Consider the following 14,190-nt stretch of genomic DNA (forward strand, 5'->3'; position numbering starts at 1 on the left):
TCTGCTTGTTCAGACATGGTTATCTTGAATAAATATAACCGGCATATTGTCCATCCAACTCATACATGGGACTCGCACTCAACATCAATTTTGGGCTCAAATCACACATTGGTATTTCCAGTGACATTTTCCCAGTGTCCAACAGACTGATATACATGAAATTCATTGTCATCAAAGCTATCACCAGCCAGACAAACCCTGTTATTCAGCCATTTTGGTTTCCTGTGTGGCATCTGTAAAACTTCCATGATGAAAATAAGGTTAAAGTGTCCATAATATGATAGTTCCAGAGCCCAATGAACCAATCAATTTAGTTTAACAGCCATTCATGTCGAAATGAAGTATCCAGCTATCTGGATGTCACATAAGTGCTGCGAGACCGCTATTGGCAGCACGAATTACGTTGCGAAATGCACTTTTAAAGTTAAAAAGTTTAATAAAAATTGCATACTGCACAAAGCAAAGGTTTTATATCTGCAACAATGTAATTTGCAGAATGCGTATCACTGCTTTAAAAGTATGCGAATTCGTACAAATTACATGCACTTATGTGTACTGGCATCATTTTCTAACACAATTTTTTGTTTATGTTAGACCACTAGGAGGGAGTTAGATGTGATTTTAAATATATATTCTTTTTTTTTTCTTCTGACAACCCCACCAGCGATTTCTCATTTTGTTAACACAACCCACAACTGAAGTGAATTCCCTAACCAACTTTCCACTGTCAGAATCAAAATAGTTTGAAACACGACCTCCTACGGAAGTTTTTTTGAAGTTCCGTCCCCTTGGGCAATATATGTTTTACTGGAACAACCCTTATTTCATATTCATTTATTATGTTTAAATTAAGACGTGGTGTACACACACACTTACTTTGTATTCATTTATCATTTTTAACTTAAAAATCTTGGGCTACACAAAAACTTACTTTTTCCACCCTTTAGAATTGTGTTCATGATGAAGGGAATCTTTTCATGTAGCTCTGAAAAGAAAAAAATGTTCATGTTATAGTGGCCTATATCAGTGATTCATAATACTACTGGCATGATAAAAATCAAAGTAAGAAAGAGTTATATGCTGCTGAATGCAGAAAACATAAAATGACATCTGAATATCTGTACTGTGCCTTTGTTTTTGGTGCATTAGATTGCAATGAGCTATAAACAGGAATTAGCAAGATTTAAAATCAATCCTAATGGTGTACCTGTTGAGAGATTTGGGGTAATTTCCTATTATTAGACTGTTGAGTCTGGTTTATACTGTTGCAGTAGGCTGTATGGGATGTACTGTTAAATATGTCATGTAGGAGATACTGCAACTGATCAAGTAGGAAAATGTTGAGCTGTGGAATGTACATCAAGCATTGGACAAATATTACATTTCTAGTGTCCCATGTTTTAATGAGGTTTTAGATATAATTTGAGGAACCATTTGTTTCGATTATTCATTAGAATAACAAAGTGCTCATATAACTGGACTAAAACAACATTTCAGGATTAATGTGAATTCTTTCAAAGGATTTTTGAACAATGCTATTGTGATACATCAAGACTATGGGCACTTTAACACATTCCAGATTACTGGTATGTCAACATATTCAAGACCTGAAATTCATTCAGATCACTAGATTCTTTTGGAATTTTGTAGATCTGTGCAAGATTGCTTCGGATTTAATTAACAATACCATAAGTTCCTGTTAAACTGTCTTGGAGAAGTAACTTATTTATTAAGTTTTACAATTTTTGTTGTTTTTGCTTTTTTATGCAACTTTGTTTATGACCACAGAATCATTACAATATATATAATATATATGATGAATGTAGACTGCCTTTACTGATGGGTGAGAAGAGCCAGGGAACTTGAAGAGAGGTGGTGCCACACCAGCCTGTTCTGTATGAAACTCATGCACATTCATGATAAAAAGGATGTTTTCATCATACTCTCTCTCCTGCTATGTATGATTATATCACCAAGTATCTCTTCCTCTGAACCTAATTGGCTGTCCAAAGCAAATGACTGAACAGGTAGGTAAGAGCAACTCTCTACCCTCCCAGAGCGCTTGGGGTTATTTGATCCACCCCACTCCCTCTTGTACAACCCAAGATCGCAAGATACTGGTGCACAGTCCAAAGCAACAGCCTTACACCCATGTGGCAAGGACCAGAACTCCATGGCTGCATGCAGGGAAAGGGTAAATCATTTCTCTGTTATGGAAGGCCAGAGATTCGTAGAAATTTTTAGGGATAATATGGAAAGGGGATTTGATAGACTTAGATCTGAGCTCAAACATAATGTCAACAACAGGCCTTAGAGGCCTGAAAGGGTACTGACATAGGGGTGTGACTCAATTTTAGCCCAAACCATGCTGTGGTGAATTATGGGTGCTGCTCCCTCATCAAGGAGGGGATGTGGATAAAGGGTAAAGCTGTATCGATGTCACCTCTTGCTGATTATGCTGATACCACGTATAGCCAATTATTAAATTTGCCGATATCGATTATGAGACCAATTACTTCATTATTATTTTTTTATAACAATGACTAGTTCTGAAACATAAACCTATTAGTATAAAAGTATTCTGTTGTTGAGTTATAACAAGGTTGTTTATGCAGCAAGTAAATTTGAACTTCTATGCAAAAATAAACAGAAACCGGATAAGAAGTACATTGCAATTTATAGAAAACACCGATCACACAAACAGAAAACTTGAAAAACTTTAAAGCTAACACTGATAAAACTTATGATTATCCAATTCAAGATATAAATGAATGAAAATGTATTAAGCTAGTCTTTTAACTTATGTTCAGTGATGTAGGTACCATTACTAGATTTCAATAAATAACTAAATAATGAATAAAATATGTTAATAACAATAGCCCAATAATAATCAAAATTAATAATATGCATGCTTTAATACTAAAGTTAGACATCACTGCACACTGGCTGCAGCTAATACTAAAAGAATAGTTGAGGTAGGTTGTATTTAAGCAACAGTAACATTTCTCCCTTCTTGCCAAGTAACGATCCGAAACAATCCGTAAAAATCTGGCCTGCGCCACTAAATAGCTGCTCGCTCGGAATGCTTGAAGCAGGTGCAGACAAATACCGTCAAACTAATTTGGCCAAGAAAGGTAACTGAAACCTGTGAGCGCTCCACCAGCAGTATATGTCTTCTTCTCATGGCGACAGTGGGCAGGCCAGATACAATTCAAGCATCACGTTAATGGCGTCATCCAAGTGGGTTGTTTTCTTGACAGTATGGACAGGTTCATAACAGGCCACAGAAAACAAATCCCGGAGATGCAACATTGATGGTCCAATTGTGTTTGGTTCCATTTCAGTTATTTGGTTCCTCCTGCTTGTCATCTAACACAGGTGATGTTTGAATCATGGATCCAAGATGGTGGCCGAGACAAGCTTCTTATTGCTGGCAATGTCAGCAAAGTGTGTGTTTAGTGATCTCAATATATCTCGGCACATTGTCAGAATACCTTGACTCGCTTCATGCTCTCGAGCCAGCAACATTCGGAAGATTTTCAGCATAGGAAGAATGACAGATACTGATATTTGGCTATCACTTACTTCCTTGGTAACGTCCACGAATGGGCCTAACATGTCCACAATATAGTTAATCAAGACCAACTGTTGAGCTGTTAGGCTAGGCAGGTCATAGAGAGTAGCGTTAGCCCCCAAGACTAGGTTTTTGTTCATGTAACGAAACCAACATATTGCATGTAGAATTTCAGCGTCTCTGGACATCCTGGACGAGTTTCTTATGGGCAATGCCAAATTTTTCTGCTGCTTTTGTGCCATAATGTAGTGCCAGAACTTGCTGACTATGGATCGCGAAATCCCCAAGACATCTTTGACAGTTCACTGCGACAGAATACCATCAATGACAATGAGATGCAGATTGTGTGCAAAACAGCTGTTGCTGTCGATTTCAGCCAGACGCATTGCTTTAACCATGTTTGCACCTCCGTCACGCAGAAGAACATGGATCTGTGTTTTGGGAATGTTGTATTCCTCGCATAATTTGTCCAGTTTGCTCGCCAAATATTCTCCTGTGTGTGATTCATCGAGAGGTGTTGCTGCTAAAATTACCTGTTTCCACTGAAAGTCTTTCGTCAGCCAGTATGCCGTAAAAGTCAACAAGGCTACACCGATGAACGGGTCTGACCAAGCATCAGAGGTCAAACTAAGGCAAGATTGGGCAGAAACTAAATCATGCACCTTGCTTTGTATCGCCTTATGCATGTCATGTATCAAAGATGTGGAAAAAAACTTCCGTCTTGGAATTTTATAGCGCGGTTCTGCCTTGGCCATCATACGTCAAAATCCAATGTTTTCAACAACGGAACATGGTTGCACTTCTACTGCCATGAGCTCTGCAATAGCTTTGTGCCAAGTAATAGCTCTCGGGTCATCAAATGCAAATGCAGCTTGCGGTTCAGCATGGAGTCAATAGTTCGAGTATAAGGAGTTGCTGCAGCTATTGAGGTTAACTGCACTGCATACTTTTTTTAATCTATATCAATATCTCTATAGCTATAAATAGGTTGATGCAGTCACACTTGACTATTAAGCAACGGGTGGTACGTGGTCAAAGATAAAGTAAAGATGGAAGAGATAGGAGAGTCAGAAGAGTAATGATAGGAAAGGCAGAAATAAGCAAAAGTGTCTCAGTGTACGTTTTCGGCCCTTCATACTCAGACCAATCCAGCTACTGTAGCGGCAATGAGATAAGGAACCTCAACTGGCATAGCCCTAAGAATCACTAGGTCTTACTTGTAGTAGACTAGTTAATTAAAACGTGATTTTGGAAAGCTCCTGCTTGTGTGATACCAAGTCAGGAGCTTCTGCAATTATTGATGGTAATTTGTTCCAAGTCCCTATTGTACATGGGAAGAAGCTGAACTTGAAACAATTTGTCAGGCCATGTTCGATGATGTGTATGCAGCGCAAGTGCTAGACAAGATTTGATGTTATATAGCTTTTAGAATCCTTTCCACCTCTGGAAATGCATGCTTTGCAAAGTGTACAATTTGATTTGGACTCGTCAACTGTATTTACTTTGAAGCAATTCCAGACTAAACTGTTTCGAGTTGGAAATTATGCATAATCTTGGTAGTATATTTAATAGTGTTCAACTGCTAGTTAATGTTAATAATCCAATCAATTTGCTCTCTTGAAACAATGCTTTAAATCAAGCAAAATACTACTAAGTTCTCCATGTGGCTGGATGGATGCATGTACCATGCTGCAAGCTGCACGCTGCAGCAGCTCAGCACCTGGGGTATCCAGGGGTAACATCGCTGGTGATGGCATGACAATATCAATGCTGCATCATATTCGTTTGCGTTCAGCTGCTTCAGCATCCAGCCGCTATTCATTGATTAGTAGCATTGCAGGACTGGCTGAAGAACAGATTAACTATAGCAAGTCATAGTTTCGTAGCAGTTGGAAATTTCCCTAGCTATCTAATCTGCCTAGCTATCTGCTAATGTGTTGCTGGAAGTTCAACAGCCACATGAGGCCTCATTGGCTGCTGTGATTGGGATGAATGCATGAATGGTATTGATAATTTGATACGTGCAGACAACAAGCAGTAGTTTACAGCAAGTGTGTTAAAAAGTATTTACTTTTAAGAATATATTGCCTTTCAATTCACCCCCAAAACAAATGTTCATTCCTTAATTTCCACTATTTAATTCTGATTTAAAATTCAAGCTGTCAAGATGAATGTTATGATAAATTTATATTTTGGAAATTTGTTTACATTGGCACTGATTATTTCTGCCAATACCTATTATGCTGACTGAATTGTCCCAATTATGAGTATGGCTGATTAATTTGTACAGCTTTAATGGAGGGCAGCTTCCTCTATGCCCTACTGCTCAAAAAAAGGATGCTGATCTTCCCTGTGGGAATGTTACGAATCATATAATTAGAGATGCTGCCAGAATTTTGTCTAAAATGTCTTTAAATAGCCATTATAACCATTGAGGCAAACATGGGGGATTCTTTTTCTTGAAAAAATCTAGCCAAATGAAAAACATTAAATTGTGGAGCACCAGTGACCATCATAAATGTACAGTACACCACTCCCTCAATACCTCATGAACCCACTTATAATGCGAGGTCAGGAGTGGACCCCATTTTCTTAAACCAGAAAATATCAAGAAAAATTTATCCCTATTTCTTTAACTTGAAAACAAATTGGAATCAATATTAGTAATTGAAATGATACATCGCTTGTTTTATGGTCGAAAGTGGTAGATATGACCTGGAAATTTTATCCAACATTTTGAAACTATCCACTTTTAATAAGAAGTCATAACTGGTTACATTTTCTTTCCACACGATTTTCTTGGTTCATATTAATTAAAGATATTCTAGCTAATTTTGATCAATGAAAATGTCACGCCTACTGTAGGCAGTACATTCATAATCAAATGCCAATTAAATAATTTTTATCAAGTACAATTTTTTTTACAATTCTATCTTTAAGTCCTCTTAAGTGTAATCATCATAAATCCAATGTATATTTAAACGTAAAATGTGTTAATCTACCGTAACAAATATGTCCTCAAGCGTGTGTCAGAGAACCTAATTAAGTGTCAACCATGTTTAGATAACTGCCTTGCAGAACTATTCGTTGTACTGTTGCACTGAATTAAAAGCTGGCCTCCTTTGGATTATCCAGTTAATTGTGTATTTTGAATCAAATAAAGGAGATGGAATAAAAAAAAACCAGTTAAAAGGCATGCAAATTCTACATATTACTTAAAATCTATCAGCCCCAGTATGTCGGGTGAACTGACTTCAGTGGATCAATCGAACACTGTTATAAATGTTATTGTGTCTGTAACATAAACTGCCTTAAATATACCGACTCATTCATAACTGTGATGAAAGATAGCAAGGCAACCAAGCGAAATGAATACTTTGTAAAATAAGAGCTTGGTTTCACAGAATTATATGCATCACTGTGTGCAAGCAATTTTCAGAAAATTGCTGATCTGGCCCTAAGAGATCCTCAAATATGGTAAGAAGTTTCACTATTTCTTTCAATGAAATCATGACATCAATATTGTACTAATTGAATGATATAAAATTTAGCTTTGACATAGGTGATTGACTCAAGAAATAAATGTTTCTAGTCTTTTAAAAAGAGGAATCTTGTTTGGTGGTGTATCAACAGTTTGTCTAGTTCCCAGCTACTTCAACTCCTGACTTGGTAGTATACTATTAAAGACCAATCTCGGAACCAGACTAATCAACAAACTGCAGCGATATAATACACAGATGTTTTTGCATACATGTGATCGTTGTTCGAACATCTTTCACATGTTGGACATGTTGAAAATAAATGTTATTTATACAGAATAATGAACAAATGCATTAAAAAAGCACGTTATTAACAATTATCTACGTGATTGTGAAATGAGGATTCAGTCATTAAACAGCTCAGTTCCCTAACCCACCCACCCTATGGTTTTCTCGATGTATAAGTGGATTTTTTCAAATTTTAGAGGTCCCTCAGTAACTAGCGCCCTTGCTAAATGTGCGGTCTACATCCGTGGACCATGTTGCACACAAGTTATCGAGAGAACATATTTTCAGTGTGACTCAAAAAGAGCATTCTTCCTCCTTTGACAGTGACTGAAAGTACACTTAGGACATTATGGCTATGACAAGCTTTATTTTCATTACAATCCAACCAGACATCAAAAGAGTAAACAATCTGCTTTCATGACAATCCATTCAGGGGAAGTAGCAATAACAAGACAGACGCCAAATTTGTGTATATATGATATTGCATCAGCAATAGTTTGTTTTAGGGTCAATGATATGATAATTCTTTTTGTGAAAGACCCACACTGATATGACCTTCCATTAAGGAATAATGAAAACAATATGTATAAAGATGGCCACAGCGGACAATTTCAGTTAATACAGCTATATGAACCACTATTTCATAAGCTCTTTGGTCTATTCTCAGTATAGCTAAACATAGTCTTAAAATGGAATCTGCGGGAATGCATTTCACTTATATTTCTTCATTTTTGTTAAATTAAAGAATATATCTAAACCTAAAGAATAAAAAATATAGTTCATTTACCACATTAGTGTTACTAAGTTTTTCTGGGATTTTTCTGTGGTGCAGTAATCCACCATCTGTACTTTGATGTCAATTTTCCAAGTAGTCATGGAGAAGCAATAATAACTGTGTGCTAATTTATGATGGACAACAGGTAATGCACAAGCTATTCTGGTCTATGGCCAGCATAAACAAAATTTTTAGCTACAGCATTATCATCCCAATATAATGAAAATATTCACACCTAACTTGTACAAGTATTTTCTTTTGTTTCTTTTATAGTGGTGAAGAGAGGAAATATACCATACTTTAACTAACAGAACTTCTCCCTTGTATCCAAAAACGCACCTGCAAGCAACCCGTCATTTTGAGATTTCTCTTGAACACCACCTGATGCAGGCTCAGAAGAAATGGCTTCTGAAAAAGCAAGTATTTATGGAATATGTACAGTTATGTTATTATGTTATTTACTTCTTATATATCAGTAGCATATAAAATAAAATGTAGTGGGGTAGATGGGGAAGTAAGTTTCATTACTTAATATTTACTTTCCAACATTGTATTGCATTCATTATCTGGAACACAAATCCACACATCCAAGCCAAAATAATTCCATCTTCCCATTAATATGGAATGTTCCAGAACACTAGTAAGACCAGAAGGAATATAGTTTTAGTCTGACCCATACACTCACAAAGCATTCTCCAACTTTTGACAGTGACTGAAAGTGCACTTAGGACATCATGGCACTGACAAGAATTATTTTCATTAAGAACCAACCAGATATCACAAGAGTAAAGAATCTGCTTTTATGACAGTCCATTCAGATGGAGTAGCAATAACAAGATTTTCAAGATAGATGACAAGTTGGCTCTATATGATTTTGCATCAGCAACAGTTTATTTTAGGGTCAATTATATGATAATTCTTTTATGAAAGCCCCACATTGATATTACCTTCCATTAAGGAAAAGCAAAATCAATACGTACAAAGATGGCCACAGTGGACAATTAACTTCAATTAAAATACAGCTATATGAACCACTATCACATAAGCTCTTCTGGTCTATTTTCAGTATAGCTAAACATAGTCTTAAAATGGAATCTGTGGTAACGCATTTCACCGATATCTCTTCATTTTTGTTAAATTAAAAAATATATCTAAACCTAATGGATATAAAAATTAAAGTTCATTTACCACATAAGTTTCTCTATTTTTCCAGAGGTCCAGAAATCCATTGTTTGTATTGTCCAAATTGGAAATTTGTACTTACTGATGAGCAACTTTTGCAAAGTAACTTGTCCATGGACTTGAATGGGTAGTAGTTCCCATTTTGTCTTAGTAATGTTTATGTAAATGCTGTTCATACTTACCAGCAAGTACCATGCAGGTATGTTGTATATTTGCATAGTGTATGATGAAATTAATAGATCAGGACTGAAATCAGATGCAGATTCGATAGATACAACCAATGGAAACAGATGGTACTCGCTTAGTTAATATATTTTGCTGGTAAAAAGCTGTGAGAAAAAGTCAACAAAACTGGATTTTATCAGGGAATACAAAAAAGAAAAGAAAATGGGAGTTAAAAGATTCTTGGCTGCAGGAGTTTCCTTGACTTGATGCCAACAAGGATTGAACAATCACATCTATAATCCTATTTGTAAGTAGCAAGGTGAGGATAGTTCTAATATGCTTTTGGAAGTTAACAACATACCCGGAGATCAAAACAGGTAATTTTTTAACCTTACCCTGTGCTCATCCGATTATGTTTTGCATGGAATTATGAGTAATTATGCAAAGCAGAATCCCCAAATCTTGCAAAACTGGCCTCATAATTTTAGCATGAATTTGAAGGTGATTAAAAGAGCAATGAAACCTTCAAATTACATTTAATCCTCTTAATCTGTGAAATACATTCTGCACTTATTGTATAATTTTAAAAGAGCAACATTTTAAAACCTATTTCAACATCTTTTAAATTTTTAAATTTTGATCCTTGCTTGAAATTGAATTTTCAAATAATTGCATAAGACTGTTATTCAAGGTGGAAGATGATATGGCAGACAAGATACCAAAAGTACCCAATATATTAACACTGCACAATCCCCACTAAGGACACGCCTGAAAAAGTGAATTTTGGTATTAACATGTATTTATCTTTTGCAGAACATGAATCTAATGTTGAAGAAAATAGAAAAGTCCATTGTTTCTTGTTTTATTGCCAACTTTTCACAAGAAAAGAATGCCATGCCTGATTATGAAGTGTACCAGCATTATGGACATTTTCATCCCAGATCTGGTGCCTATTCAAAACTAGTCTTCACACATCCTTTAAAATGGTTCTTGAAACACTAATAAGCTGCCTCAAAAACTTACATTTCCAATGTAAATGATAATTACATTTATTTTTAAGTTACAAGTTCCTTAAGTTCTTACAGAAAATAAAAATTCCAGTTAGTGATGTCATTCTTATAAAATTATAGACTCGAAAGTAAGTTGCATTTTAACAGCATATAAACTTTTGACCCAAAATTAGCATACCTCAAAACAATTTTTAACTTTTCAATCACCAGATATATGATTTTAAAATAACAGATCGCTAGTTTAAGAGTCACAAGATTCTTGGCTGCTACTTCGGTAGTTGTTAGAACCACCATACAGAATAATATATATGATTTAACTCCTTGGCCATCTTGTCAAAGTGTCACTAAGTTTAGTGTTATGACTCTATGGTCTTACACAGAGTAACAGAAAAGAGCGAAACAATCAAGGTTTATAAAATTCAACAATTGTTGTATATCACTAGTAAACAAACTGAAAATATAAAAACAACTTAGAGTACATGTATTTGTGAATTAAATCACAAAAATAATCCTAGAATTTCTAAAACAATTCCTAATGAATCAGGTTCAATGTTAGTGGTATCCCAATAATATTGACAGCGCTGTGTGGATGCATCTTTCTTATGGGCCATCAATATCTTTTTGAAACATCTGTGCAAAAATGCACAGCAGACTGCACAGATCAGTCACAAACCATTCAGCATAGATACAGGAAACTCGAATCCCATTCTTGTCCATTTCAAATTCTCCGCTCTGTCACATTTGTGTTTCTAAATGCATATGCTGATTGCTTACAGCATCCACAAAAGACCAAACATTTAGTTAACTTGAAAGAAATATACCCGTTTACATAACTGTCCCCAAATTAACTAAAATACAGAGAATCTGGATAGGTGTTCAAATAGTGTTTTAAGATGAAATACTATTTTGTGGCATTTTAGTGCACAGTATATGCTAAAAGAAATCATGACAGGTATTCATAGTGTTTGAAGATGGAATATTACTTTGGCATTTTGAACAGTATTCATGTGATAATGTTCGAAGAGGAGGTACTACTTTGGTCTTTTGAACAGGTATTTATGTCATAATGTTAGAAGATGGGACATTACTTTTGGTACAAAGTATATGCTAATTTAATATCATTACGAGGAGATGGTACAAATACTACTTTGAACTTTTGCTTACAGAGATCTGGACAGGTATTCATTGCAAGTTTTCGAAGATGGAAGACTATTTTGGCCTTTCAGACAGGTATTCATGTCACAGTTTTCCAAGATGGGATACTACCTTCGCCTTTTGGACAGTCAGTCATGTCAGTATTTGACGATGGCACAATTATTCATCTAACAATGTATAAAGATGGGATGATACTTTTGGCCTCTAGGTGCATAGTATATGTTAATTCATTTATCTAAAAAAAACACAGAGATTGGAAGAGTTAAATTATCATGAAATATTCAATATTTCATTTGGAAGAAAGGGTTATCATATTGAACGCAATGAAAGCACATACTGTGTCCAGTTAGTTATGATCTAGAATCCATCATGATTATGGGAAAGTATGGTTCTTTACCTAAATTGTTTACAATGAAGGCATAACTATCTCCATGTTTCGGGTTCTACAGATGAAACCACCCTAGATCAATTCACCAGTCTTATTCAGCAGATAATGATTGCTAAATCAACACACGTATTTTTTTTAGTCATTATGACACTTGGGTTTAGACAAACACTATAGGAATGGTAAAGTCAATGATTTATCCATGCTTCTAAGAATTAAAAAAAAATCTAAATCATGGCTGTCATATATTTGCATTGAGCTTTGATAATGTGTGTTTGTGATGTTAGGATTTTGAATGTAGCTCTAAAATATTTAGCAATATCGCTACAATGTGGTAATTTATAGTGATTTCTATTACTGGGACATCATGCTGCAGACATGTAAATTCATGTCCGAACTACTCACATTATCCTGACACCAGGCCAACCAGTCCTAACATTAAAATCTTAATGCTGAATGCCAAGCAAGACAGCTGACAGTACCATCTTTAAACACACAAACACAAGGCCATCATTGTATTCACTGATGCATGCAAACAAAATACAGTTTACTTAATGTATTATCTGATGACCTTGCTGGGCACAAGACATATGCTCTTGCTTGCTGCTAAACAGCCGATATACAAATAATATGGCTGGCAGCAGTTGATATTAGAATACTTACTGACAAATGTTTTCTCTTTTAAATGCTTTACATCACTCAGTTATGTGCAATATGATTCATGATCTCTATGCATGTATTGAGTACCGTATAAAACATGTTCTATACGACAGACTGCATGTCTAGAGTACACTATAAAATGATCTCCATAACAGACTGCATATCTTGAGTACAATATGAAATGATCTCGATGATAGACTGCATGCCTTGAGTAAAGCATGGAATGATCTCCATGATAGTCTGCATGCCTTGAGTATAACATGAAATGATCTCCATGATAAATTGCACGCCTTAAGTACAGTATGAAATTATCTCCATGATGGACTACAGGTTTTTAATACAGTATGATATATGATATATATGATGGACTACATGTCTTTAATACAGTATGAGACACAAGCTCAATGACAGATTGCACGTTTTGAGAGACCATTTTCTGCTGGCAGATTTAGGTGGTCTTCCGTCAACATGAGTTTAGTTGTAGTTCAATGAAGTGTGAAAACAAATCATTATTATTAGGATCAAATATGAAATTACACAAATTTATCATGTTACTTAACTACTACTACTATTTTTAAACTTACCTATGGGTTGTAATGACTGGTAATGAGATTCAGAGACATGTCCTAGAAGAATGGGATCCCCCTGAAATGCGTTTTGTCCAACAACCCAAACAATGCTCTCTTCAGGATCTGATGAGCTAGTTACAATCATAATATCGATTTGTAACATCCTAGCCATTGCAACCACCACCACATGGTCTGCCCATTCGCCATTCCTGGCTATTCGTGTACAGTAATCATCGAACGACTCATTGTAGATGAAATTATCCAATTGTATGGTGCCTTCAGATGCCTGAATAGATTAGAAACATTCAGTTGAGTAATAGGTTAGTTAACAAAACTCGATGTTAAATTCATCACAATAAGACAAGGATGCTAATCTTTTATTACCCAACCTCTAAGTTGTCAATGTGGGTCAGATGAAAACACCATTTTAACATAAAGTCACTAAATATTTTTCATATTTGCTATATCATGTACTTATATGAAACTAAAATGGAACGATTGGTCATTGACTGCATGGTGTGTTGTCTGAGAATGCTGAAAATGCACTGCTCAGTAAGTTTCACACTAGCAGAAGGCAAGTTCACTGCCTCACATAAAATTATGGTATAGAATGATACAGTCAGTAATACATTTCACTGGGATCAGCCCAAGTGCCTAACATAATCGTATCTGCTTTAATATTTGTATTTCATATACTTCAAGAAATTTGTTTTTTAAGTCCAGTACTTAACAGATACAGCAGAAATTCAAAAAGAAACATTTTCAGATTGTATACGTGTCCCTCTACTTGGGGACCCTGAGTGGCCAAGTTGTTAAAACGCTCACCATTCCGGATCACTGCTATCTCACCTCTGTCTGCATGGGTTTAAGTGTCAGGCTTGGCTAACGTGGGTATGTGAAAAAGCTTGCCAGTGGATTATTGTGGGTCAGTGGTTCTTCCCGGGTTTT

At 35.7% G+C, this 14,190-nt stretch overlaps 1 protein-coding gene across 2 annotated transcripts in view; it reads right to left on the reverse strand.

Moving 5' to 3' along the window:
- Positions 1-14,190, reverse strand: part of LOC149786937 (uncharacterized) — a 162,640-nt gene that overhangs the window by 122,649 nt on the left and 25,801 nt on the right. For both annotated transcript variants that reach the window (XM_089977468.1, XM_089977467.1), the window contains 3 exons: positions 13,258-13,528; positions 8,456-8,524; positions 932-985 (listed from right to left, as the gene is read on the reverse strand). In XM_089977468.1, coding sequence (XP_089833594.1) covers positions 932-985; positions 8,456-8,524; positions 13,258-13,528 — 394 coding nt within the window. The remainder of the gene's footprint in view (positions 1-931; positions 986-8,455; positions 8,525-13,257; positions 13,529-14,190) is intronic.

The sequence above is a fragment of the Sinohyriopsis cumingii genome, chromosome 12 (assembly GCF_028554795.1).
Source record: "Sinohyriopsis cumingii isolate HCF-2022 chromosome 12, ASM2855479v2, whole genome shotgun sequence".
In the NCBI taxonomy this organism is placed as follows: Eukaryota; Metazoa; Mollusca; class Bivalvia; order Unionida; family Unionidae; genus Sinohyriopsis; species Sinohyriopsis cumingii.